The sequence below is a fragment of the Panthera tigris genome, chromosome E1 (genome assembly GCF_018350195.1).
Source record: "Panthera tigris isolate Pti1 chromosome E1, P.tigris_Pti1_mat1.1, whole genome shotgun sequence".
NCBI lineage: Eukaryota > Metazoa > Chordata > Mammalia > Carnivora > Felidae > Panthera > Panthera tigris.
The window spans coordinates 42,658,498-42,685,559 of record NC_056673.1 but is presented as its reverse complement, the minus strand read 5'-3'; the positions used below and the strand labels follow the sequence as shown (position 1 = coordinate 42,685,559).

The 27,062-nt window shown below is 50.9% G+C and overlaps 1 protein-coding gene and 1 long non-coding RNA gene across 3 annotated transcripts; one reads left to right on the top strand and one right to left on the bottom strand.

Annotated features, from left to right (window-relative positions):
* The first annotated feature begins 129 nt into the window (after window positions 1–129).
* Window positions 130–27,062, top strand: DCAKD (dephospho-CoA kinase domain containing). 2 transcript variants are annotated; one of them, XM_007093830.3, is made up of 5 exons: window positions 130–183; window positions 17,839–18,071; window positions 18,711–18,914; window positions 22,363–22,450; window positions 25,803–27,062. In XM_007093830.3, exons 2-5 carry the CDS (start codon window positions 17,960–17,962, stop codon window positions 26,092–26,094), a joined length of 696 nt encoding a protein of 231 aa, XP_007093892.1. In that variant the 5' UTR covers window positions 130–183; window positions 17,839–17,959; the 3' UTR covers window positions 26,095–27,062. The 2 variants fall into 2 exon arrangements, with proteins under 2 accessions (XP_007093892.1, XP_042823776.1); XM_042967842.1 differs by lacking the exon at window positions 130–183 and adding an exon at window positions 6,997–7,082.
* LOC122233772 lies at window positions 5,237–6,933 on the bottom strand. Its single transcript, XR_006211494.1, has 3 exons — window positions 6,675–6,933; window positions 6,462–6,598; window positions 5,237–5,615 (listed from the first exon to the last, which is right to left on the bottom strand). It is a non-coding gene; the product is annotated as an uncharacterized LOC122233772 (long non-coding RNA).

The following is a 27,062-nucleotide window of genomic DNA, read 5'->3' as shown; positions in this document are numbered from 1 at the left end:
GGCTGGGCCGACACTCTGCGACGGGGCGGCCGCGTGGTATGCTGGGAATTGTAGTTCGATGCAGGCGTAGGGTTTTGGGATGAGGCGCCAAAATCCAAGGTTTGACCTAAGCTTGCCCTTGCTAGTGCCTGGACCACAGGTGAGCCGTTATTGGTTGCCGTTAAGGACCGTTATCATTCCCGGGTGAGTAGTAAGGACTGAGCCCTGTGGGTGCTACCCACCGGGAACCTGAATGCGTCAGGCCTTCTTGGAGAGCCTTTGCTTTAAGAAGCCAGGTTGGCTCCTGGCTGCCTTTCTTCACTCTTGATTTTGGGCGTCCCTTGGTCGTTGGTAGTTCAAGGCCCCTTGAGAAGTGGTGGATTGTGGTATGCGGAACACTGATCCTGAGTCAGGAAACCTGACTGCTCCGTCAAGCTTTGCCGCCTCTTGGCCTCCAGGTACTGGTCTCCACGAAGCTTACACTGTAGCCCTTTCATTCTCCATCTCTACTCTCTAATGAGCCCTTACATGCCAGAGTCTGTATTTAAGGCTTTTCGTACATCTCATGTAATCCTGTCATCAAGCCTAGAATGTGCATTGTACTATTATCTCCCTTTGGCACAGAGGAAGAAATGTAGCCCAGATTGGTTGGTAAATGGTAAACAATCCCATAGCAAATAAGTGGCAAAATCAGTATACAAATTTGGATCTGTCTGCCCTTAGGCCCTCTGAATTCTTTACCACTGCAAAAGTCCCATTGTCTGATACAGTTATTAGAAAGTAGTTGTAACATTTGGGGGCGCCTGGGTGGCTCAGTCGGTTGAGCGACTGTGAGTTCGAGCCCCGTGTCCGGCTCTGTGCTGACAGCTCGAGCTCAGAGCCTGGAGCCTGCTTCCGATTCTGTGTCTCCCTCGCTCGCCCCTCCCCCGCTCATGCTCTCTCTCTGTCTCAGAAATAAATAAACATAAAAAAAAAAAAAGAAAGAAAGTAGTTGTAACATCTTAATCTATTTTTAGCATTGACTGAACTGAATGCTTCAATCCCTTGGGTCTCACCCCTGTGACTGAGTAATTGCACCTGAACCTTGAGGCCAGGGCCCAAAGATATGGTTCCCATTTCTAGAGATCACCCGTGCAGGTTGGATTGTGGGTTGTAGGGGAAGGACATGTTCTTATCATCAGAGGGTTCCATGACCAAAAAAAAAAAAAAAATGATCTTTGCCTTTGGGAAACTCTTCAACATGGAAAGAGGGATGAAGTGGGAAGAAACACTTCCCATCTGACTCAGGGAAACCAGACAAAAGAGAGATAAATATTGTCAGTTCTTCATTTTTCTCAGTGGCAAGAGCAGAAGTGAATATGATCCAAAACAACAGATAATCTCCTCATTTATATCTGACTTTAGAAGGGAAAGACACCCGCTCAGACTGAGAGTTGTCACCCACACTCATCTCTCCAGGACCAAGACTGCTGTCAATATGATGTCTTGTACGCAGCTGCAGGCCAGAGGAGGAGGTCAAAGATTGTAATAACGAAGCCTTACATGTGTTAGATGGACTTAACGTCTAAGTGTTTCATCTATTTTAACTCATGTGATCTTGTAAAGTAGGTAGGGAAGGGGACTTTAAGAAAATTGGGCTTGCCAAAAAAATATATATGTGTGTGTGTGTGTGTGCGTGTGTGTGTGTGTGTATGTATATCACATCACAGTGAGACCTAGTGGCAGAAACAGAACCCAAATCTAGTGTTCTAATTCCCAATCCTGTATTTTCTTTTCTCACAGATATGCAGAGGTTGAACGAAAGCTAATAAAACATGACCAAGGAAGAGTGATTATAGGGTCCACTGTGGACCCTGCCATTCTTATAGTTCAAAGCTTAAGAAAGACACTGCCTTATATTTTACTGCAAACTGAGCAGATTTTGTTCGGTGGGGAGCTTTCCTGGGAGGTAGACAGGCAATGGGATTGTCCACGCTCAGAATGCAAATATCAGTCCAAAGTTCTGGAATCCAGCACCTCTGAGAATTTCAGAATTTGAGAGCACCTGAAATGCATTTATTTCCTTTTTCTCAGGATCTTTAGTTAGAGTCCTCACTTAGATTTTGTAGGGTCCATTATTTCTCCATAATAAAATTTAAATGTTACGTTTTTGAAAAGAAATTGAGGGGCGCCTGGGTGGCTCAGTTGGTCAAGCGTCTGACTTCAGCTCAGGTCATGATCTTGTGATTCGTGAGTTCCAGCCCCGCGTCGGGCTCCATGCTAACAGCTCAGAGCCTGGAGCCTGCTTCGGATTCTGTGTCTCCGTTGCTCTCTGCCCCTACCCCGCTCGCCCGCACACTCTCTCTCACTCTCTCTCAAAAATAAACATTAAAAATTTTTTTTAATAAAAAAAAGAAATTGAGTACATGTGATACTTTTTAAAAATGACCACTTAAAACTGAATATTGCCACGTGTGATTTTTTTAGTCACATTGGAATAGAATGATCACTAAGAGCAGTGCAGGGTGGAGTGTCCTAAATTGGGTCTGTGGGTCATTTCTTGGGATTCCAAGAGCTCTCCTATTTGCTCCTATTTTGAGCCTTCCACTTTCAGACAACTCTCATGGTGGAAACTTGGCCAAGTTCTGCCTTATGAAATTATGTGGAAGCATGCAATCCTGTGTCCCTCTAGATAATTTTGTTACGTGTTCTTCAATTAATGCCTGGTTCCCTAAAATTCTTTATTCCAAGGTAAACATTCCCAGCTCCCTGAGTGCCTCGTCAGATTAAAATAGCAGGCTTCTCCCATCTAGCTGTGCTGGCTCTTCCTATCCTCCCCATTTGGGCAGAAGCATTATACAAAGGCAGTGGGGTGCAGCAGGGCCCAAAGGGTGGCTGAAGAATGTGCCTATGAAACACCACAAATTCTGGAATTTACTCCTACTGTGGATACCCCCGTTATCCCTTCACAGTTATTACTGGAGACCATAGAATATAGTGATTAAGAGAACAGGCTTCAGACTCCCTGGGCTCTAAATCCTGGCGCTGCTTCTGCCTAATGAGTGACTTTAGGTAAGTCACTTACAACCTCCCTGAGTCTCAGTTTCCTTACCTATAAAATGAGACAATGCTGAGAAAACACTAAAGCGTCTAAGACAGTCAATACCTAATAAATGATTTCCCTTCCCGGGAAGTCAGCATGTCCTGTGATAACCAATTTTCTCATGATGTCCGTCACAGATCGAGGCCCTTGCTGTGCTCCCAGCCTACCAGAGATCCGTTTCTTCTAATGGGCCTAGGAGAGCCTGAGCCAGGTTGTGGTTCATTTATTCAACACCTCAGAGCGCTCACCACCTGTGAGTTCCATGGCAGGAACTAGAGAGTCAGGCATAGAACAACACAGTCCCTCTCCTGGGTTCACTCTACAAGTTGGCAGCTATTACAGACTGACAGTTATGGCTCAGTGTAAGACAGTGGGAACACCAGATGTAGCAGGAGCCTGGAGGGACCCTTAACCTGGGGAAAGGGGTTCTGGACCCAAAAGACCACTGAGCTGAGTTTTCAAAGGAGACACAGATAAACGGGAAGGGCAGGGGCAGAGGGAGTCCAGCTGCCTGAGACCGGGGTGCTTCTGAGGCACTGCAGCAAGAATGCTATGAGCATTTTGGAGGTTGAGACTGGAGAGGCAGTCAGGAGGTGGAAACAGGAAGGGACATGGATGCCATACTGAGGGGGTTGGGCTTTATCCTGAAGACTTTAGGAAGCTGCTGAAAGATTTTTTTTAATGTTTATTCTTTTTCGAGAGAAGGGGGAGGGGCAGAGAGAGAGGGGACAGAGGCTCCGAAGCAGCCTCTGTACTGACAGTACTGAGCCCAATGCAGGGCTCAAACTCAGGAACCGTGAGATCGTGACCTGAGCTAAAGTCAGATGCTCAACTGACTGAGCCACCCAGGCACCCCACCGCTAAAAGATTTTTAGCTGGGGAGAGAGAGAGGATCGAACTTTTATTGGAGAAAGATCATACTAGGCAGCAGCCTGGCTGTCCTAGGGAAGGGAGTGCTTCTCCTCTGAAGAACAGAGCTGGTGGGCTCAGTCACGAATAAGGGACAGGGAGATGGTCTTTGGTAGCTTCCCGGCTCCTCTGGAGCTCACTTTTAGGAAGGGTACCCTTCCTTCCTATGACAGCCCCTGACACATGGGCCTGGAACACAGTGGATCCAGCCTTCCGTGGCTTAAATCTGTGGGACTTAAGAGTAGCAGTCATTCCCTGCCCAGAAGACACTTACAGTGAGATTGGGAAAAGCAGGTGCAATTTGAAAACAAAATAACAAGGCCTGACTGGGTATGATTAAATGAGTTGGATAGATAAGTTAACTGAAGTTTGGGGTGGGGCAGGGGTGCAGGTCTCTGGAGTAGCATTGTTAGAAAAGGCTTCCTGGAGAAGGCAGACTTTGAGCTTGGCCTTGGAGGCAACTTGAGTGCTGGATCCTCCATTATAATTTCTGGGGGCTGTGTGGATCCACCCTTGAGCTGGAATCACAGCTGCAGTTTTACTTCTGTTTGTGTGGTTGTACAGTTTGCAACCATTTCCCTGTGGTTCCCCCTGGAACAGGACACTGTTCCACGAAGGGAGAGAATGCATTGGATTTTCCTCACCTCTATATCCCTTGGGCCAGCACGGAGTAGGCCCTCAATTAATATTTGTTGCATTACTTAATGTATGAGTGGTGAGAAGGAAGGGATAAGAGCTTCAGGTGTGGAAACATTACAAGTAAAGGGCAGAGAACAGGAACACACAGTATGGTGACCTATTGTGTTCGGATGGTGCTTTATTGCTCACAGAATGTGCTAGCACACTATTTCCTTTGATCCCTATCATCAACGGTCTTGTTTGATGCTGTGCAATGAGTAGGGCAGTTGTTATTCCAGTTTTACAATGAGAGAACAAGAAGTTCAAGGATTTGTCCAAAGTTTCACTGCTACTTAGTAGGAATTCAGACTGGCATCTGGTGTTTTAACATGAAGTCTGGTGCAATAACTAAATCACTTTCCTCCTGGATTTTTCTCAATGGAGAACATACAGTAGGACATATGTCGAGAGGGGGTCCCCAGGGGCCAGGTCACAGAAGGCCTTAAGTTTCAGGCTAAGAAGTTTGGACTTAATCTTGCAGCTGGTGACAACCTATGAGAGTTTTTTTTTTTAAGCTGTTTAATAAAGAATAAATATTAATGGTATTTGTAAGGTATGGTATAAATTTAATTGCATATTAATATTTATTTAAAATAAACATACAGAAAGTAGTTTAATTTCAAGAACCAAGAGTCAAAGACCCAGGAGTCAAAGGAGTCATCTCTCTTGGACTCAGAGGGTTGTTCATCAAACAACTTGAAGTGGTACTATATTCCATGCATCATGCTTAATGCCAAGGACACAGAGGTGACGGAGATACAGGTCATTGTCAGGATGAAGTGAGACCGTGTAAGCAGCTAGAGCCACTTTATTATTGCCATCCTGAATAAAGGAGGATATGTGCTTGAGCTGAAAAAAAATCGTTGATGGCATCACCTCCCAACAGCCAAGGTAGAGCTTCAGTTTCAAGATTGTGCCCGAGTTGAAGCCCCTGCAGCATCCTTCAACTTTTCCTGGGGGATCATCTCTGCAGAGATGAAGAGCAGAGATGAAGCTACCATTGGCCCATTGAACCACAAGGATGCCTACTTAAAAGACAAGCCCCTGGCCTGTATGCCAATAGATCACAATACTGTAAGGCAGTATCTGGGAAAAGCAGGATCATCTATAAGGGGTTCCTAGCAACATGCTCCAGGAAGAACTTGATCATTTGAAAGAGTGAAGGCATAGTCCTATCCCTATCATTGCCATGGCAGCCATGATTAATGATGGGAGTCTGTGTAGTCCTCGGATGTGTCGGGAGTAGGGGAAAAGTTGAGAACCACAAAGCCAGGGTATCTGTAAATTGTTTGGTTCAGGAAGGGAACAGGGCCATTAGATCTGGCCCTATGGAATAGGAATTAGAATTGTTCTGCCTGACCCCATGGATTAGAACAAGGGGAGATATTGTATTACCTAAGGAAAAACTTTCAGTGTCAGGACTGGACTTCAAAGACATCATGAAGTTCCCTTGAAAGACAGTTCCCTGACACTGGACATGGCTAAGTATAGACCCCAGAGATGATGTGGAGGAGATTTCAAACACTGGATTGGTGTTTGAACCAAATGGGCCCTTTGATCATGAGATACAATCCTATTTATTAGGTGATGGTGACATTAGGGAGAAGGGTGTCAGAGACTGGAGTAGTCATAGAAAAATGTTGAATTACTTCATTCTTCAATGTGTCAGATTCCTACTGTGCTGGGCACGGTTCTAGGCGCTTGGGGATATTTATTGGTGGTGGAAATAGACAAGATTCCTACTTTAAAGGAAGCAGAGAGTAGAGGTACAGTTTAGAGAGAGGGAAAGGAAGCAGGGTAATTAAGGACCCACCGATATGTGAGGCACCATTAGATGTTTTTATGTATTTCCAATGCTTTCAACAAGTATAGCAGCGATCATTATACTTTAGTCGAGTAAGTGACTTGCTAGGCTTGTTTGTACAGAATGAGCTCTGCAACCAACTGACACTGTAAGAAAGCAAATGGATTAACCTATAAAAATCAGTTTCCTCTTGTGTGAAATGGGGATGGTGACAGTACCCACCTCAAGGATTGTGAAAATTCAACGCGCTAAGGCCTCTAGAGGGCTCTTAAGGAGGCTGAAGTTTGGAGGTGCTCAGTTAACTGCCGCAGCCATTGCCAGAGGTTGCGCAGCTAGTGACTGCCAAGGCCTGACTTTGGAACTAGTACTTTCGGGGTTATTTTCCTCGGCTTGGGAGGACTCTGGCTCCGACAGAACAGTAACCCTAAGGTTCCCACCCGGCCCAGCACTCCCGGACTGTGCGACTTCCCCGCCTACCCCTCTCCAGACCCGCCCACCCCCTTCCGCCGGCCGGACGTCCGGTCCACGTGCGCGCCCTCCCGAGGCCCCGCCTGCCCGCCGGGAGCCACCCAGTAAGCCCCTCTGAGATTGGGCGAGCGACGGCGGCCCAGGCCGGGTCAGAGGCCTCGGGTACGTAGCGCGCCGCGCGGGGTGGGGTGGAAACGGCCGTGCCCCGGGGAGTGGGTGGGCGGGACGGTGGCGCCCCGGGGCTGGTTTGTTCTTTCCGGCTCAGAGAGCTGAGTCCACCCCCCGAGACTTGTCCCGGCGCCGGGCCTGGCTCTGGGCGCTCAGAAGCACCGCCCCAGGCCCCCCGGGCGTGCTGCGCGAAGGGGCGGACAGTACGCGCCTCCCCCCCCCCCCCCCAAGCCTTGGCGACAGTTTGTTGAGCACGTACTGTGTAGCAGCCCCTGGATCAAGCACTTCTGCATCCATGACTCGTTGCCTTGGCAACAACCGTACTAAACAGGGTGCTGTTTACATCTGTGGCGATGAAGAAAGGTTTACAACTAAAATTGTGGCAGAGGTTGTGGTTTCAAACGCAGGTTCAGTCCAAAGTCGCTACACTTCAGAACTTGTGGTCAGACCTGTTTGATTTTTGAATCCAGCCTCTGCCCCTTCCAGTTATGTGAACTCGAGTAGCGTTCCGACTGCCAGTTTGCTCATCTGGGAGCGGGCGGAATGAAAGTGCTTTGCTGGGTAGCTGCTGTTTTGCTGAGTGATCACCTCCACTTTCCTTTTCTGCGGGAGGCTGGACTGGGTATAAAGTTTTGGGAAGATTCCCCTCACCCGCACACCAGGCCTGGGTGGCATGGTGGATTCCCACTCATTAACTTGTAAAGAGGGTGGCCTGGCTTCCTGTTTTTCTTTCTACGCCTAGTTCCCAGTGGAGACCTTTGTCATTGAGTTAGCTTATGAAGTTTTCTTCCTCTCTTAGTTATGGGAAAATTATCACCCGAATGAATCTTGACATTAAATCCTAATTTTAAAGATGAGGAAAAATAGAAGCCTTGGATACGGGTTTTCAGCGTCTTGTTTCCTTCTTTCCTCCCTCCCTTCTTTCTTTCTTTCTTTCTTTCCTTCCTTCCTTCCTTCCTTCCTTCCTTCCTTCCTTCCTTCCTTCCTTCCTTTGTTGAGGGGTGGTGATGGCTGATTTTACCTAAATAAATCAGATGGATTTGGCTGGGTGCAGACCTAGGTCTTGGGAAAGGCAAAATGTTAGAACTCTGGCTGATGAATACAAAGTAGACTGGCTGGTTGGGGTGGTTTTCTTTGAGCAGGGCCCTAAGTTCCCACCGGATTCTCTTATGTCTTGTGCAAGGTCTGAACCTGTCCTCCTGGGTAATATGTTTAAAGGGTTCAGATCCTTTCTTGGTGCCTTGCCTTAGGAGAAAAGATTAAGGTTGATAACTGAAGGCAGGCAAGCAGTGAACTTTTGGTTTGTTTTGGAAACTACCCACTGGCACATTTTCAGATAACTAAAATTTTTCTCTGAAAGTTTCAGTAGTTGCAAAGGATATGATTTCTGGTTAATTGTAAATATTGACACTTTAAAAATAAAACTGTTACACCAGGCATTTAAACCTGTGCAGTGGAATCTCAATACCATAGTGATTTGATTTCCCATATCCTCTGGGGAAAAAAAAATATATACAAACCAGTTTTTAATTAACCTTTGAAATTTTACATTGTTATTTTTCTTCCTTGAACTTATATTTCCACCTAATTTCCTCCACAGAATTTTTTTCTCGTATGATAGATTTTGAAAGCCTTTGGTTTGTCGTCCTACATCTCTGCAACAAACAACAAAAAATATTAAAATTAAAACAGTTTTGAAAATTGTCTTGTGGTCATAATATTAAACAATTTCTTTTGACTTGAGTTTTTATAGTTATAAAATACACAGTCGATCAAAACTGGTTTTGATCAATTGTCAAAAACCTAAGTTTTATTTGAAATGCTTCTCTTAATAAGCTGAGTAGAACTTTGTAAAGTTCATGTGTGCATCCATGTATATTTGCTAGAATGAGCAGAGATTTTATTCATGGCCGTAAGCACTGAAGAAGTCTGTTCATGTAAATAAATATGCAGGACTTGAAGGCATTTTGTTGTGGTAATATTACTTAATTCTTTGAACACCCTCTGAGTTATAGGCCAAAATATCACAGTGAGCTGTCATTGAAATCAGTTATTAATGACCTGCCAGCAGACAGTTCTTTTAGGTCCTCCTTTAACTCTATTGACGGCAAAGATTTGGAAACCACCTGACTCAGCAGGAAGATTTATGTTGTGACTGTGGGCAGGCACATATCCGCGTGAATACTGATGTTTCAAAGTGCTCCTGGATGGTGCCAGGGTAATTTTGCACTAGGGATAGTGCACCTTTGCAAGATTTGGCATGGGTGACTAGTTGTGCCTTTCTTTGAAACCTAGGAGATGGGGGAGGGTGAAAGGGGGACCTGGGAAGGGAGAGGATGAAGACATTCCAGAGCTGGTCTGCTTCCAGAGGAAGAGGCAGGGGGCATTGAGGTGGAAATTTATTCCTCCTAAACTGTGCCTTTGTGCCCCTTGGAAGAGCTTCATGCATGCCTCAGGGGTTCTCATTCCCCAGTGTGAAGATCGCCTAGAACTCTGATGGGCAAATTTCTAACTTCTTTTTAACTTCCATTTCTTCCCCTTTAGAATGGGAAAGAACCAGAGAACCTACTGGTTGTTGTGTTGAACAGACAAGATGAGGGATGTCCCTGGCACGTAAATGGTGCTCAATTGGTGGGCAGCTACTCTTATACTCTGCTTCCTGCCTGCTGGAAACCTCGCCTTCCTATGTACTCTCTGCCTCAGTTTCCTCATCTGTGAGCCCAAGAAGTTGTTAGCCCAGAAATGTAGGGGTGGGAAGTGATGTGGAAAAGATTTTGTGATTCCCATAGTAGGCTTTCTGAAACAGGTATGCTCTTACTTTAAAATAGTTAATGTTGAGTTCCTGCTAACCTATGAGCTGGACATTTTCCTCCTGTGCTTTATGTGTTCATTCAACAGATACTTTTTGAGGGTCTTCTACTTGTCAGGCCCTGTTTTCAGCACCTTGGATACAGTAGTGCCCAGATTCTGGGTAGAGGCAGATTGCAATAAATGAACATGAAGATATGTAACATGTTGGGTGGTGCTAAGTTGATAGCTGCTGTGAAGAAAAGTGGAATGGTGAGGAGACTAGAGAGTGAAATGAGGGTGCTATTCAGGACAGTCTCTGATAGGGTGAGGAGGGAAGTAAGCCATGCAGCCCTCTGGGGGAAGAGCTTTCCATCTGGAGGGAACAATATGTCCAAGGGCCCAAGGTGGGAGTGTGCTCGACATAGTCAAGGAACAGCAAGGTGGCCAGTGTGTCTGGAGGGCTGAGATCAGGAGGGGAGTGGTAGGACATGTCGGGAGAGATGCCCATGGCCATCCGGAAGCCCCTGTAGAACCCTATGAAGACTTGGCTGGTGCTCTAAGTGAGAGAGGAACCATTGGAGGGTTTTGAGCAGAGGGGTGAAATTATTGGACTTGGATTAAAAACATTGTTTTGATGTTTATTTATTTTTGAGAGAGAGAGCGTGAGCAGGGGAGGGGCAGAGAGAGAAGGAGACACAGAATCTGAAGCAGGCTCCAGGCTCTGAGCTGTCAGCACAGACCCGAAGAGGGGCTGGAACTCACAAACTACAAGATCATGACTTGAGCCAAAGTCGGATGCTTAACCGACTGAGCCACCCAGCGTCCCCGGACTTGCATTGTTAAAGATTCACACTAGATACTATATTGTGAATAGACAACAGTTGAGGAGCAAAGGTGGCAATAAGAGAATTTCTTTGAGACTACTGCAGTAATCCAGGAGTACAAGGCCAGTGGATGGACCCTGTGGTGTCTAGCTGGGTTGTGCAGGTGCAGGGTGGGCACGGCCAGCAGGGGGCGCTAGTGAGCGGGATGAAGATTGTGAGCGAGGAGCCAGGAGGACACGAAAATTTTTGGCTTGAGCAACCAAAAGGGTGCAGGTGGAGTCGATTGCAATGACTGATGTGTCACACACGCTGGGGAAGATGAGGTGACTGTGACATACGTTACATCATTTAATCCTGATAAAACCCATGAGTAGTCATTATTAATCACGTTTCATACGCAAGGGAGTAAGCCCACAATGCTGAAGTTGCCCGAGGCCACACAGCTAGTTAAGGGACAGGGCTGAGACCCCAGCTGAGGCCCCCATGACTCTGAAGCCCGTGAGAGTTGGTCTTCCCTGTGATCCTTTTTCTGCATAAGCACCAGCATAGTAGTCCAGTGCAAACAGTCTCCCTGCCCACACATAAAAGCTCCCTGGACTGATGGTTTGTGCTTGGAGAGTGCTCGAGAAGAGTGACCTGTTCCCTCCCCTTCCCTTGGTGTTGGCAGAGGAGAAGGTTGAGGAGGACTTACCGCCAACACCTTCTCTTGTGGCTCCCTCCAGGTAATTGGCAGCTTGGAGGAGGTAGTGACTTAATAGGCCTAGCAGACGAGAACTTGGACTCAGGTTTAAACAGCAGCCTCTCACCAATAATGAAAGATTAGGAGTGGGGAAACCATAGATAAAAATAGCACTTACTAGTTAACTGGAAAACAATATATTTTTGCAACCTCTGGTTCCATGAGAAAATAATTGGGTCCCAAGGCGGGGAATGACTCGTTTTCATGAATGATTATATTGATCATTGAAGCAAAATGGATACATCCCTTTTGGAAAGCGATTCGAAGAAGTGTCTGGCAGGTCAGGCATGCCCAGTGTTAAATCCTGGGAGGCTGCAGGAGGAGGAGGAAAGGAAGCTGCAAGCTAATGAGGGAGCCAGGTCCTGGCCCCAGCACAAGCAGGTTGGGGCTGTTGATTGGGACACACAAAGACACAGAACTGGCTTCCAACTTAAGTCCTGAGCTCTCCCAAGGGAGGAAAAAAAGAATGTCCATTCAAGTATCAGTTTCTTATTCTGTTTAACCCATTGGGTGTTTTGTTTATTTCCTTTTTTTTACCCCCCAGGAGGGATTTACTAGCCTCAAGCAGCATATTCTAATGGAAAAGGGAGCAGGCTGGGAGATTGATTCTAGCCTCCCCCTTGCCACTGACAGGAGAATGCAACCCCAAGTATTTTTTCCATGGAATCATCCAGCCATTCATTCTACAAAGACTTTTCATACACTTTCTCATAACTAATAGGGAGCATGGGTGAGTGCTGGCACCGTTGTAAGCACTTTACATGTATGACCTCTTCTACTCTTCACAGGTACTCAGGGTGGGTGCCATTAGCTCCATTTTACAGGTGAAGAAACTGAGTCAAAGAATGGTCGAGTAACTTGAGCAGTATTACTCACCTGGTACATGATGGATAGACAGCAGACAGTATGCTAGATGCCGGGGACAGAGGGGTACAAACGACATGGTGGGTGGCCTCGTGGAGCTTATTTTATCTAACACGTTGAAAACGGTCATACAAACACGATGGGTACAGGGAAGGAAAAGAATGGCGCAGAGAGAGGTCGGGGGCCTGATCTGAGTCGGCAGGTGGACAAGGCTGCTCTGAGTGGAACTGTGGTGTGCCCTCTCACTGCTTTCAGGTCCTCGCTTTGACCTCCGTGGTCCTGACTGAAGACAGCAACCCCCATCGCTCTGGATATGCTCCCCGCTAACCTCACCACACACATTGTGAGCGGATTATTTACACCCGCTCCTCCCGCGGTAGCGTGGAGGCTTTGCTTGGAGGGGGCAGGCGCTCTACTCTTGCTTTGAGTGGTGCCCGGGGCACTACTGGTGGTGGCAGGGGCAACAGTGTTGCACATGGAGGCTGTGAGGTGGGAAAGAGACTGTGCATTCGGGGGCAGAAGGCGGGCGTGCAACAAGTTCCTTGATGGGGGGCAGAGAGGTCAAAGGGGGGCGGGCTAGGAGGCGAGGGAAGAAGGCAGTGAAGGGGTTTTGCTTGTTTGTTTTTAAGTTTATTTATTTCGAGAGAGCTAGTGAGCACGAGTTGGGGAGGGGCAGAGAGAGGGAGGGAGAGAAAATCCTAAGCAGGCTCGGCACTGTCAGCACGGAGCCCAGTGTGGCGCTTCATCCCACAACCGTGAGATCATGACCTGAGCCAAAATCAAGAGTTGGATGCTTAACCAGCTGAGCCACTCAAGCGTCCCAAAAGCAGTGAAGGTTTTAAGTGACGTGATCAGAAGTCCACTTTAAGCCATGACCCTGGCTGTCTTGGGAGAAGCTAGGCAGGGGACTGGAGAGTCAAGTCAAGAGGCCACTGCAGAGGTCTGGGCACAGGGTGATGGGACTTAGGTTCATAGGGTGGGGCCAGTGGAGTCAGAAGTAGGACCGGCAACCCAGGGCCATGGGGTTTTTTGTCTAGAGGCCCATGGAGAAGCCAGCAGCCCACTCTCATTTTTCCCTAAGAAACACTGCCAGAGAAGATTCCAAGAGAGACTTTTTTTTTTTAAAGATTTTATTTTAACTATTCTTTATACCCAATGTAGGGCTCGAACCCACAACCCCGAGACCAAGAGTCACATGCTCCACTGACTGATCCAGCCAGGCGCCCCAAGACTATTCCTCCTTCAATGTTTTTTTCTTCATCTTCTCTAGGCTGTTGGGGCCCAAGAGGTAAAAAATGAAAGGCAGGTTTGGGGAACCTCAATGAAAGGGACCCCTCCCCCATTTACAGAGCACAATAGAATTTGATCCTCACTTCACAGGCTGCAGACCCAGCCTCTGTGACTCAAGTCCCTACCCTTTCCTTTATACCCTGCCGTCTTTCCCCTGACAGGGAGAATGAGGGAGAAGAAAGGATTTGGTTGTGGCTCCCCTGGGGTTGGAGTCCTGCCTTGCTCATGAATTCAGGACTGGGATTACTTCCCAGAATCCAGCTTCCATGTCTCTTGTACTGGGCATTAGCTTTTCTCTGTTACCATGGGACTTGGGGTCGTCCTTCCTCTTCCAGCCAAGCCAGCTCTGGGAACAGCTTTTGGTATTGAGGAGGAGGATTCCCGGGCCACCAGCGGTCTTGTCAATCACTGGTCACCCAGGGCGAGCATCTATGGACTGCTCTGGAAGTGCTGAACCACAGAAGGGAGGAAGAGAGCCCCAGTGTGCCTCACAGCCTCCCCTGGGGCTGATGCCCTGTTAGCATCGGCCCCTTACTTACAGGTTTGGAGACAGGATAGGGCAGGGGCAGACATTTGGGGGATGAGCTATTTGTTATTTATGGAGCACTTAACCACCCTGGGCCAGGCTGATTAGAAGGCTTATTGCAGTCACACAGCTTTATGGCAGAGTGCCGAGGGGCTGGGACCCAGGCTTCTCGATTTCCAGTCTACAACCTTCCATTTTAGCAGCGGTTCTGGTGCTCAGCTGGCTGGGACGCTAGGGTAGAGCCTGGGTTTCTGTCCCTTTTCTGAAGTTTCACAGGGGATTCAGATCAGGACCAGGTTTAGAAGTTGCTGTGAGGTTCTCACTGCCTGCGTGTAAATGGCAGTGGAATGAGGGGAAATAAGTGGATTCTGGAGAAGGACTTTTGAGCCAGAGCAGGGAGAGGGTCAGGAACACAGGTTAAAGAGGTGGTCACTTGTCGCTGGGTGCCTGGGGAGGAGCTACCAGACAGGTCTGGGTGGGACTCAGAGGCAGTCGAAACCTCAGCCTTCTTTTCCTCCTGGCTAAGCCTGGAGGGGTGCTCACTGCCACACTCAGACGCGTGCGCACGCACATGTACGCACCCAGGCCCAGGGGGCGTACCACACGACGACTCTGGCTCACCTGCTGGTGCTGTGTTCTCCTTGGCTGGTTTCATTTGTTACTGTCTCCCCCTCCAGTTTTCCTGAGAGGCAAGACCTAAGTTTTCCTTTGGTCACCTGAGAGTCCCCGGCGCGGAGCTGCAAAGCGCAGAGGTGCTCAGTCAGCGCTTGGTGAAGGAATGAGTTATGGAGGAGCTTACTGGACGGGAACAGCTGGTATTTGTCCGGCCCCTTTCAGCCAGGGGCCCACGGCCTCCCAGGGCATGTGCTCCTTCATCCCCTTGGCCTTCCTGACAGAGGCCAAGCAGCTGTTGGTCTGTTTCCACAGATGGTCATCCGAGGCACAGAGAAAGGAAGAGATTCATTAGGTTGCCCCAGGAGTCTGGGACAGAGCTGAGCCTGGAATTTCCATCTGTGCTCTGGTTGCTGTCCATAAGACCTCACGCCTATCCTGCAGAGGGAGAGCACCAATAACGATCATCTAGAAATCATCTTGCTTTGGTTCTGAACCGATCCGCTTAGAGCCAGATTCACTGTCCTTCTTTTGTCTAAGTCTAAAGATAAATTAAACTTTCATTCCCTGAGTACGTTAAGGTAGGAATCTAGACTCAGAGGTGGGAGGCCTGAATTCCATTCAGGGCTCCATTAATAGCTGTGGCCCTGGGTAAGTCCCTTCCCCTCTCTGGTCCTTAATGAAGAGTTAGAGTCGATCCCAAGCCTGTGACACAGAACTGCCAAGGCAGCTCCATTGCTAGAGATTCTTTTTTTTTTTTTTTAAGTTTATTTATTTATTTTGAGAGAGAGAGAGAGAGAGAGAGCCTGCATGCACAAGTGGAGGAGGGGCAGAGAGGGAGGGAGAGAGAGAATCCTAAGCAGGCTCCTTGCTGTCAGCCTGGAGCCCGATGTGGGGCTCGAACGCAACGAACCGTGAGACCGTGACCGGGGCCAAAACCAAGAGTCAGACATTCAACCACTGAGCCACCCGGGCGCCCCTCGATCGCTAGAGATTATGATTCGGTGTGTCTCGGGAGGGGTCCTGGTCCCGTGAAAGGGCAGGAGTTGGGGTCCCATGCTCCTTGGGGCCCCTTCAGCCACGTCTGGCAAAGTTGGATGACCAGGTGACAGAGGCTTGCTTGCAGCAATGAGGGGCCAGAGGCCAGTGGGTTTTTGGCCTTTACGCTGTCCCTCAGCCACCACCTGTCCTCAGGTCCCATTCCCGTGCTTTCAGACCGGCCTTCTGCAGAGGAGAAGCAAGCTCGCGGCTTTAGGGACAACAGCACAGAGCTGGGATTACAATGCTGTTGCTGGGTTTTCCATTTCGCAGCTTCAGCTGAGTGAACAAAAAAAAATTTTTTTTGACAACTGAACCCTGTCCTTAAGTCTTCTTTGTGTAAGCTGGAGGGAGACCACCTGGGGGCGACGCCAGTCCCAGATTGAGGAGCGCTGCTTCGTAAACCGTTTAATAATTGAGTTAGATCTCTCCATTTGGATGACGACTCTAGTGGGTATTTTCCTCTCTCCGCCCCTGGCTGCCCTGGGAGGACGAGCCTGGGCAGATTTAAACTTCTGGGCTGGTCCCCCCACCACCCACATCCGAGCAGCTGCCTCCCCCTGTCACTTGGTGTGTCCTCAGGGGAGGCAAACTCATTTCGGTATAAGCTCAAGCAAAGTGTAATTAGGACAGTAAATCTGCCGTTTTATATAAAAAAAAAAAAAAAACCAGCAAAACCCATGACAGATTTCAAGGTCCTAGAGAAGTGATTTGATGCTCAGGGAGGGGTGGGAGAGACCTGGCCTTCACTTTAATTTCTTCTAACCTGGGAGCAGACTCCAAGACACGGTAACCCCGTTTACTCCCCAAAATGCAACATGACTTGAAAACAGTCTTTTGTGAGCGGTGCCAGGGTGGAACAGCCGGTTGAGTATTCGACTTTGACTCAGGTCATGATCTCGCGGTTTGGTTGAGCCCTTGCATTGGGCTGTCTGTTGTCAGCACAGGGCCCGCCTCGGATCTTCTGTCTCCCTCTCTCTGTCCCTCCCCAGCTCGTGCTCCTCGCTCTCTGTCTCTCTCTCAATCTCAAAAATAAATAAACATTTACCAAAAAAAAGTCTCTTGGGAGATAGTCTGAGGTTGCAAGAATGGGGACGTAACTTCACGAACGTCTCTTTTAGTCTCTGTGCCTCGCGGTGTGACTTCAGCGCCTGCCTCCCGTCCTCACTTCCTTTACGGGACACTTACTGCGTGAAGGGCTTTGTAGGCATTTTCTCAGTCTGCAAAGAGCCTTATGAGATAGGTTCCATCACCCCCATGTTACGGACGAGAAAACTGAGGTTCCGAGAGACAGGCGACCTGTCCAGGGTTGCACAGCATTGTAAGTGGAGGAACTGGATCTGAAAAGGCCCATGCGCCTCACCTCCTCTATGCTGCTGCTGCTCAGTCCGAGAGAGCCGCAAATTCCAACGCCAAGTTCTCTCCCGCAGCCTGTCATCCTTCCCTCACATTCCTCCTGGGCAAGATCCATACTCCTCTAAACCTCAGGCCTAATCACCACCAGCCACTGCTTCCGCTGAGCTCTCCCGTCTGGGCCACTTGTTGGTTGAAGCGGGAGGATTCTTCTGTCTAAACTAGCCACCTAGACGGTCTTAGTGTTGGTGCTGGGGGGTGGGGGGTGGGGGGGTGGGAGGACATTCTTCCCTGTGAGCCTCAGTGTCCCAGACTATAAAGTGGCCAGAGACAGGGGAGCTCTGTGGGCATCTGGAAAGTGCCTTGGGTTCACCACGGAGGGACAGGTGTGCCCTTCTTAGGGGAAGTTCGCCTATAGCGGGTACCGCCGCCTCCAGAAAGCACTCTGCGTCGCAGCACCTGACCTTGTTCTGCCTACTCGGCATTTTGATTGCTAAATTTATACCGTGTTGGTTTGCCTTGTTTATGAGTGTTTTCTAAAGACTACTGGAGGCCTGTCCTGAGAGAATTTTCCATCTTCGGATGGATCCAGAGTTCCCCAAGCTCAGAACTCCACACTCTGCGTGGGCAGGCTGCGTCTCCCTTCCCTTCCTGTGCCTCCCTCTCCCCGGGTCATTCGGGCATGACACTTATCAGGCCTGGTGTCGTCCACAGGCAGGGCAGGTCGTTCTGGTGTTCCTGGGGTGGGCCATCCCAGGCAGCCAAGCGTGCCCTACTCCGGTAATTCCCCGCCTCCCGGCTCTGCATTCTCGCTGGCCTCCTCTTTCCTGGGAAGATGTTCCTGGTGGGCCTGACAGGGGGCATCGCCTCAGGCAAGAGCTCGGTGATCCAGGTGTTCCAGCAGCTGGGTTGTGCGGTGGTTGATGTTGACGTCATCGCCCGGCACGGTGAGTTGGAAGGTGGTGGGTGGGATGTGCACAGCAACTCCCCTGTGCCCCTTTCTGCCATCTTGTCTCATCTTTGTTTCACCTTTTTATTTATTTATTTTAAAAAAAGGTTTTTTTAATGTTTGTTTATTTTTGAGAGAGACAGAGCATGAGTGGGGGAGGGGCAGAGAGAGACAGGGGCACAGAATCCGAAGCAGGCTCCAGGCCTGCTGTCAGTACAGAGCCCGACACAGGGCTCGAACTCACCAACTGTGAGATCATGACCTGAGCTGAAGTTGGGACGTTGAGCCGACTGAGCCACCCAGGCGCCGCTGTCTCACCTTTTTATAAGCCCTTTCAAGGCCTCGGAGGAGGGGGCAGCCTTCTCCTTCAGGCCTGGTCTGATTTCCTGCTCCCTGCCCCTCACTTCCCCTCTCCCCGCTCCATTTCCTCTCCCCCCTCCTTCACCTCACCTTGTGACCAACGTGAGGGGTTCTGCGCACTCTGCTCTCTTCCTTAACTGCTTTCCCTCCTCTCGTTTTCTGTCCAACTGAAAGAGGCACCCCTGGGTTCCCCCATCATTTTGCCCCTAGTCATTCGGGGGCCTCTGGCTAGCCTGGAGGCTCTGGAGAGTGACCCAGCCCCCTCCTCATGCCACAGTTGTCCAGCCAGGATACCCCGCCCACCGGCGCATCGTGGAGGCCTTTGGCACCGAGGTCTTGCTGGAGAATGGTAACATCGATCGCAAGGTCCTAGGGGACCTGATCTTCAACCAGCCCGACCGGCGGCATCTACTCAACACCATCACCCACCCTGAGATCCGCAAGGAAATGATGAAGGAGACCTTCAAGTACTTCCTCCGAGGTAAGAGCCGGGGCCTGGGACAGGTGCGGCAAAGCCCTCTCCTTCCAGGGCCAGGGCCCTCCTCCGCTGCAGAAAGTCTGGCCAGGGACAGAGGCGCTGGCTGTCCTGGCTGCCAAGTTCACACTGTTCCTTTGCACCCTCCACGCAGAGCCCTGTGCCAACCCCCGAGGAAAGGTGCACATGTCCCTCAGCATTTAAAGAGGTTGACAATTGAATGAGAAGAGACACTTGAGGCTTTTGAGCCGCGATCCCCAGGAAGTAAGTTGATTTTTCTGGCAGGGATGGGAGTAATACCAGCTGACGAATAATGGAGTCTGGAGACTGGAGTTTAAGTCCTGGTCTCACAGCGTCTAACTGTGTGACTTTGTTGAGTGAGCCAGCCCATCCTCTCCACAGTGAGGCTAATAATGCCAACCTCGAGAAACTGTTAGGGGAACCGAGTCCACATGAGTGACTGTCGATCACCACACAGTATAAACCACGGTCAAAGTCAGATTTGGTGCTGGTCGAGCTGCCTGGGAAAGCTTACAGACTGGACACTGGGGAGGGTCCCAGATGGCCAGGGCGGGTGCAGGGTGGGGGGGTTCTAAGCAGAGGATAATCCTTTGGGGCTAGGGCTCAGTGGAGAGAGTTAGCCTGACATGTGCCAGGACTGAAAGAAAGGAGAGTGAAAAGCCAGAGTCTGTGCTCAGTTGGCCAGAAACTTCTAGTAGAGGCTGTCAGCCTTTCCCATGCTATAGCCACGGTGCCAGCCCTGTTCTATAGGACAGTGTTGGGCAGGGGTGACCTGATATCATGCAGGATGGGGTCAGTCACCAGCAGTGGAGGAGCAGAGAGCAGTGGCATGAGATCGGGCGGGAAAGTTGGCCGAGGGGCCCTGTAGATCTGCCCACCAGCCTTTGGCAGATGTGTCTGCCTGCCCGGGCATCAGAATGGAAGGCCTGGCTGTTTGTCTCCCCATCATCAATCATCATGCAGAGATTTCCCTTCTTAGAGGGCATGGGGCAGCCTTCTAGGTTTTCTCCTGGCTTTTGCACTATGATCTTGGCCAAACGCCTTATTTTATTCTCTCAGGCATCAAGTTCTTATGTAGGGTTGGGAGAGGTTCCACATTCCTCTGGCCCGTACCTCCCTTCAGAAGGAAAGAGATGACAGGCATCCATGACGTTGACCTCCCCCGCCCCCATCCCTCTTCCCCTGCTCGGGCCAGGGCAGGGATAGGCTCCAGACATTCTCCCTGCTGGACCGGCTTGCTCTGCATCTCGCCCCTTGCCGCAGGCCCCCCTCCCTCTCTCTTCCCTCAAGGAGCGTCTCTGGACTTTTTCTGCCTTTGTCCTGCCTCTTGTGTCTGCGCCAGGACCCCTCCTGTCCCCCACCCAGGAGCGAAGCCTTCTGCCTTTCAGTCCTGCCCTTTCGCATTCGCTCCCTGGCCAGTTGCAAGTACATCTGCAGGGCTTTGAGGCCACAGCGGCTCTCCCCTTCTGAAATTAAGCATCGGATAATGTCACCCGCTCCAAAGTTCCCCTGCTGTGTCATCCACCCAGCCTCCCCTCTCCCCAACCACCACCACTTAAATAAAAGCTAGAAAGCTCTTTTCAGCTCGATAAGGTGAAAAATGGGGACGACAGCTGTGGCTTCCACAGTCCCAGTTTTTCCCTGATGAGTATAACAAATACAACTGTCAAAGTTGGTATAATCAAACGTCAGATAAGATCACCAGCTGTTGGGGAGGTCTCTGTGTAGGCAGACGGATGTCTTAATAGAGTCAGGATAGTTTGCAGAGCTTATCAAGCAGGAGGGATGTGACAGCTGAATAGCCCTTTGCCGGTGAACCAAAGAGCTGGCCACGAGCTGAGCTCCCGAGAGGGGCCCGAGGAGAAAGGACAGTGGGGGGGAGAGGGGAGGTGAGGCGGAGCAGGAAAGGGAGATAAGAGGCCCAGAGAGGGTCTGGTCTTGGCTCCTGTTCTGAGCTGGGAGGGGAACGGGGGCATTGAACGGCCCCCCTTCTTCCAGGGAATGGTGGTAATAATAACCATCATTTACGGAGCACTTGGGGAACGTCTGGGTGAGGAGGCGCCAAGTGGCTTACATGCCTTCGCTCGCTTGGTCCTTACCACCTTCCTGTGAGGGACGTGGCCTTCACTCACAGATGAGGTTTGTGAAGGGGCCCAAAGTCACATGGGAAAGTGGGGGGCTGCAAACCCAGGCGTGTCATCGGAGCCCACTCTCCTAACCCCCTCGTTCAGCTGAAGGTTTTTCTTGGGCTTCCTGAGCAGCAGATCGTGGGGAGCAGGAAAGCCAGCAGCTTGGGTCCTCACCCCTGTTCCCTGCGTCACCCGGAGTGCCGGTTTCCCCACGACCCCCCCGAAACCGGTGTGATGTGTGTCTGGCTCTGGTTGGAAGTGTTTGTGGCGGGAGGCCATCCCAGCCAGGCGGGTGTCTGTGGGCAGAGGCAGCGCCCATCCCTTTCTCTCACTGCTCCCAGTCCCCCGCCAGCGTTTTGCACATACACAGGGGACGCTGGCCCGAAGGGAACTGGGAGTGTGCAGCTCATGGTGTTTGTGTGGGCAGCCTGGGCACCCGCCCTCTCACTGTGGGTCTTGACTGGCCTTGGCTCGTACTGGGAGGGCCAGCCAGTGCCCTTTCCCTCACTGGAGCAAGTTATATTTTATTAGTCATAACCACCCACCACCTCCAGACCAGCCTCGGCCATCCCTGGCTGGAGGCCGCCTCTTGTGCCAAGAAGCAGCCTCTTTCCTTTTGGGGCTACTACTGCTGCCCGCAGATGAGCCTTTTATGAAGAGTTGGTGGAGAGAGCCATACAGGACTCTTCTTTAACAGAGAGCCGCACTTTGGTTTGTTTGTTTTTTTGGGGTTTTTTTGGTTTTTTTTTTTAGCAAAGATGGGTGACATAGGGCAGAAAGGGCCAGGTTCCTCCTGGAAACTCCCCAGTCTCCTCCAACTCTGGCTGTGTCATTTCCTTGCTCACAAATAACAACTCTTTAGGTTCAAGGTCAAGGCGAACTCAACCCTCTGTGCCTCCCCTGACCACCTCACCAGCTTCGTCGCCCATCGTGCGAGGCCTCTACGGCCAGAGAAGCAGAACCTCGCTGCTCCGCGCGCTTTGCTGGTTCCCCCCATTCCTGGAACCCTCACCTCAGGAAACTCATGTTCAAGTACCAGAAGTCCCACCTGGTTTTCAGGACCAGTATAAACGCCATCCCTCCTGCAAGGTCTTCTCTGCTCATCTGGTCAGGAGTGGCCCTGTAGCATTCTGTTACGGATGGCATCAGAACCGGCCAGCATTCAGGTTATGCCTATCCTTGCAAGGTCTCCCCTTTGCTAGAGAGCTCTCAATGGTAGGGGCCAATGGCTTCACCTCTACTCCCTAGCCTAACACAGTGTTTGTTTGCAAAATTAAACTGTGGGTTTCCTGGCTTCTCCCCAGGATATCGCTATGTGATTCTGGATATCCCCCTGCTGTTTGAGACCAAGAAGCTGCTCAAGTACATGAAGCACACAGTGGTCGTGTACTGGTGAGTGTGTGTCAGGGCCAGGCCTGACCAAGGCTGGAAAGGTGGGCCCCCGGAGTACAGCGTGTACCTGAGAAATGGCCCACATCGCTTTGCCCTTACTCCACTGGGCGACCGGGAGGCACTGGGGGTTTGGGCGATTGTGTCCAGAGACTGTAGGTACCACTTCTGCGCCTGACCCAGATATGCCCCAGGTAGGCGTGGGAAGTGAAGGCCCCCAGGTTTCCCTAGTTGCTTGGGAAGGGCTCCCCCTGCTGGCCATTGGGGGCACTTCGACCCCGATGCCCTGAGCTACCGTGTTGTTACTCACTGGATCCCTTTTCCCTCCTCTGGCATTTCTCAATTTTCAGACAGCTCCCACATTTATTACTTCACTCAATTTACCTTTCAGCATGAGGTGTCCAGAGCAGGAGTTGATGCTTCTGAGTTATAGGAGAGAAAACCTGAGGGGGAAGCTACTTGAGGGGGTGTCCAGGGTCACCCATTGGCAGCGCCTGTGAATGGACGGTTGCCGGGAGGGATCTGTCAGAGTCCAACTAAGGAAGGAGCTTTGTTCTCAGAATCCCTCAGGACACGAAGCAAACCAGAATCTAGGTTTGGCAAACAGAGCCAGATCAGACTGTCAGAGAAAATGAGTCACAGTCCCAGTGGGGTGAGAGTAGATGAGGCTGCAGGGTGTCTCTGCCTCCCAGAAGCTTCCTGGATGCCACCCACAAGTACAACAGACACAGAGGTGGGCACTTGGCTCTGTGGGTATTTTGGGCACAGGGTGGCTCTCCAGAGACTGGTGCGTGGGAGGCTCCTAGCACACGGGAGGTGGGGCCCGGAGTGCTCATGCCCTAAGCATAACCCTGCCCTCCCCCGCAGCTGCCCACCGAGGCTGCCACTTAAAGCCCAGTCTGACTCTGCTGAGCCCAGTGTAGGGACTCAGGCATCCTCATAGCTCCCCCGCTGGCCCACATCTCCCCTGTAAACCTGCAGCTTCTCTGGGTTCTTTAGGCCCTGTTTGTGAAAGACCGTCAACTGAGGCCAAGTACGCTCTATGAAGACTTTGCCTTGGGGTCTTAATACAATTGGAACTTTGCGCCAAGGGATCAGAAAAGGGTGGGGGAATCTTCCAGTGGAGGTGAGAACACTGGTCGTATCTGCAGTCACTAGAAGACCCACGCCTGCCCTGTCACCTTTCTCTCACCGCACTTTCCTTCCACCTTTGTCTGTTCACTAAGAGCAGAGAGAGCTGTGGTAGCCTGTTTTTTTTTTTGTTGTTGTTGTTTATTTATGTTGAAAGAGAGAGCAAGTGGGGTAGAGGCAGAGGGAGAGACAGGAGAGAATCCCAAGCGAGCTCTGCACTGCCAGCACAGAGCCCCATGTGGGGCTCAAACTCATGAACTGTGAGATCATGACCTGAGCTGAAATCAAGAGTCAGATGCTTAACTGACAGAGCCAACCGGGCGCCCCCAGATTCAGCCTGTTCTACAGATCCTTCAGGGCCGCTCATCAGCCAGAGGAACCTTTGCTGGAATCCCGAGTGCTGTTTGAGAGAGGCTGGAGACATGTGAATGAGTGATTATTCACTTTTCATAAAAGAGATTTACACTTTACAAAACTAAAGATCCCCTCATGGATTCGTTGAACTATCCGACTATCCCTGGTGCCTTTGAAATAATATGGGGCATTTACCAAAGTGTGATTATACTGAAACATGATTATTCACATTTTTGAGGAATTTGCCAACTGAGGAGTAAGTGTTTGGGTAAAAATCTTATTACCATAAATAGCGTCATTCCTTAAACTAACCATATGGGGCTGTGTCTGAGCCCCAGGAAGGGCTGTCTGGGAGCCCTGCCTTCCCATTCCAGGAAGCCCTCTGCTCTAGGCCCACACCTTCTAAGGATGTGCCCTTACAGGTGGCCCCGAGCCCCCTCCATGCTTTCACCCAGATTTCCGCAGCCCCAGATTTACAGTGTCCCTAAGATCCAGTCCTTGTTCTTAACCACACAGGGGTCGGCCCCACGACCCTGAGAGGATGCTGTCCCCATAACAAAGGAAATGATGAGAAGTCCTATTTATTTTTAAGGCCAGTATAGATGCCATCTTTCTACAAGGTCTTCTCTCATTGGCCAGCCAGAAATGACGTTCTGGAGCCTTCTGTTCTGAGTGGCATTGGAATTAACTGGTGTTCAGGTTGTGTCTGTCCACGGAAGACACATCCCAGGAGGGCCTCTGGTCTAGGCCACACCTAAGTGGAGACCAAACCGTAGTGACCAAATCCTCTCATCTTACGACTGGGAGAACCCAGGCCTAGTGGCAAAGCGGAGAGACCCCAGATGGCAGAGAACAGCTGCAGCAGCCCACCCCCTCTTGTTCTCACCGAGGGGCTCGGGCAGCCATAGAGCTAGAGAGGGGTTCGAGATGACCCCACGGGATAGCCTGGTGGTTCCTGTGTAGCCAAAGGCAAGATGGGAGTTTCCCGAGGAAGGACCTAGGTGGTAATATCAGAGGGGGCGAAAGACGTACTCTTTGAATTTCCTTTGGTTGGTTTGTTTGAGATTTTATTTGATTTTAAGTAATCTATACACCCATTGCGGGGCACGAACTTACAACCTCAAGATCAAGAGTTGCATGCTGTACTGACTGAGCCAGCCAGGCGGCCCTTTTTTTCTTTCTTTCTTTCTTTTTTTTTTTTTCATTTTATTTTCTTTGAATTTTTTTTTGGAGCTAGGCGACTGGGTGGTGGTTGGCTTAATCTGCGGTGCCTAGCGCTGTCCCAAGGACCAGATCCAGCTCTCAAGTCCTTGCTCTAAGGGGAAGCACATTGGGGCTTGCCTGTCCCACTCTGTCACTGGCATCGAGCCCAGCAGCCACCACCTCGGCTCTAAATGTGAAGGGGTGAGGGTGGTGAAGCAAGGAGAGGGGTCTTTGCGGTGGCTCGGGAAGCTATTTGGGATGCGGCAGGCCCAAGCCCCAGGGGAACTATAGGAAGCGGTCGGCTGGCGGGCACAGGCCTTTCAGTAAAGGTCACCCGTCCAGGGATCCAGGATGTAGCTGATGCCAGATGACCAGATCTTCCCGTCTTACAACTGGGAAATCTCAGGCCTAGTGGCAAGGCAGCAGGACCCCAGATGGCAGAGAACAGCTGCTGCAGCCCTTCCCCCTGCTGTTTACGCCAAGGGGCTCAGGTAGCCCGCCATGCTGCCGGGGTCCTCAGAGAGTGAGGTGAGGCGGGGGTAGCCCCCCTCCCTGACTGTGGGCCCGAAAGAGGGTTGAGGGAAGGGGCTGCCCGCCCCTGTCACTCGCCAGCGGGAGGGACGCTGGGGCCTACAATGCCTGAGCAGCCCTCCTGCCTTGTCCTTAGTGACCGGGACACACAGCTGGCGCGGCTGATGCGGCGGAACCACCTGAACCGCGAGGACGCGGAGGCCCGGATCAAGGCCCAGCTGCCCCTGAAAGACAAGGCCCGCATGGCCCACCACGTCCTAGACAACTCGGGGGAGTGGAGCGTCACCAAACGCCAGGTGATCCTCCTGCATGCTGAGCTGGAGCGCTCCCTGGAGTACCTGCCACTGAGGCTGGGGGTCCTGACAGGTCTAGCCGGCATTGCGGGCCTCCTCTACCTGCTCGCCCGCTACCTCCTGCCCTCCCCCTAGCTGGGCACTCCCAGCGCAGGAGGCCCCAGGCCTTGATCGCCTCAGAGGCTGAAGCAGGTAACAACTGCATCCTGTTTCCTCCCTAGCCCCTCAGCACACACGCCCTCTGAATCTGGGCTGAGCCCTGCACTGGGCCGACCCTTCTTTGGAGTGCATCCTGTCTGAGGCAGAGAAACAACCCTCTGTCAGTCGATACTCCTCCTCACCTTCCCTCGGGCCCCTCCCTCTGGAACCACGAATGGTATCCGTGATGGGGCGTGAAAGCGATGGTGGGAAACTGTGTCAATTTCTTGGGGGTGCGGGTGAGAAGCACTCTCTGTGTGGCCATCGGCAGTGTTTAAGCTGGGAGGTTCCCTGGGGCCTGAACCCTCTCCAAGCACATGCCCCATCATGACCGAAACCTGCCACGTGGAGCAGGGAAATAATTTTGGACCAACGGCTGCCACCTTCGGACAGGATTCTCTAGGTTGAAGCCCCGGGCCGGGATGCAGTGAGAACTCCTTCGTAGGTAACGCTGTAGCTGGGCCCCTCGGGGGATGACCCACTGCCCCACCTTGGCGTTTCTCCCGCATTCCCCACACCTGCTCACCACCTGCCACCAGTCTGCCTCCCACTCCGTGTCCTCTTTGCCCTGAACTCTTGGTAGCCCACACGCAGCAGGCCGTTTCTTGCCCCTGTGCCTTCTCTGTGCTGTTCCCTTACCTAGAATACCTTTTGTTTCTCTGCAGTGGGTTAACTCCCAGCTCAAGCACCATCTGAAGCCCCAGGCTGGGTCAGGTGCTCTGGGATAGCCTCCTTCTCTCCCCTCCGCCGTGTTTTACTTTAATCCACAGAACTGTAATCCGCCAAAAGCTGGGTGGTCTCTCCTACTAGACTGTAAGCCCCTAGAGGGTAGGGACTGTTCATCTCTGTGTTTCTGGCGCAGAACCTGACTTGCCGTGGGTGCTTAATAAAGTGTTGATCTGAAA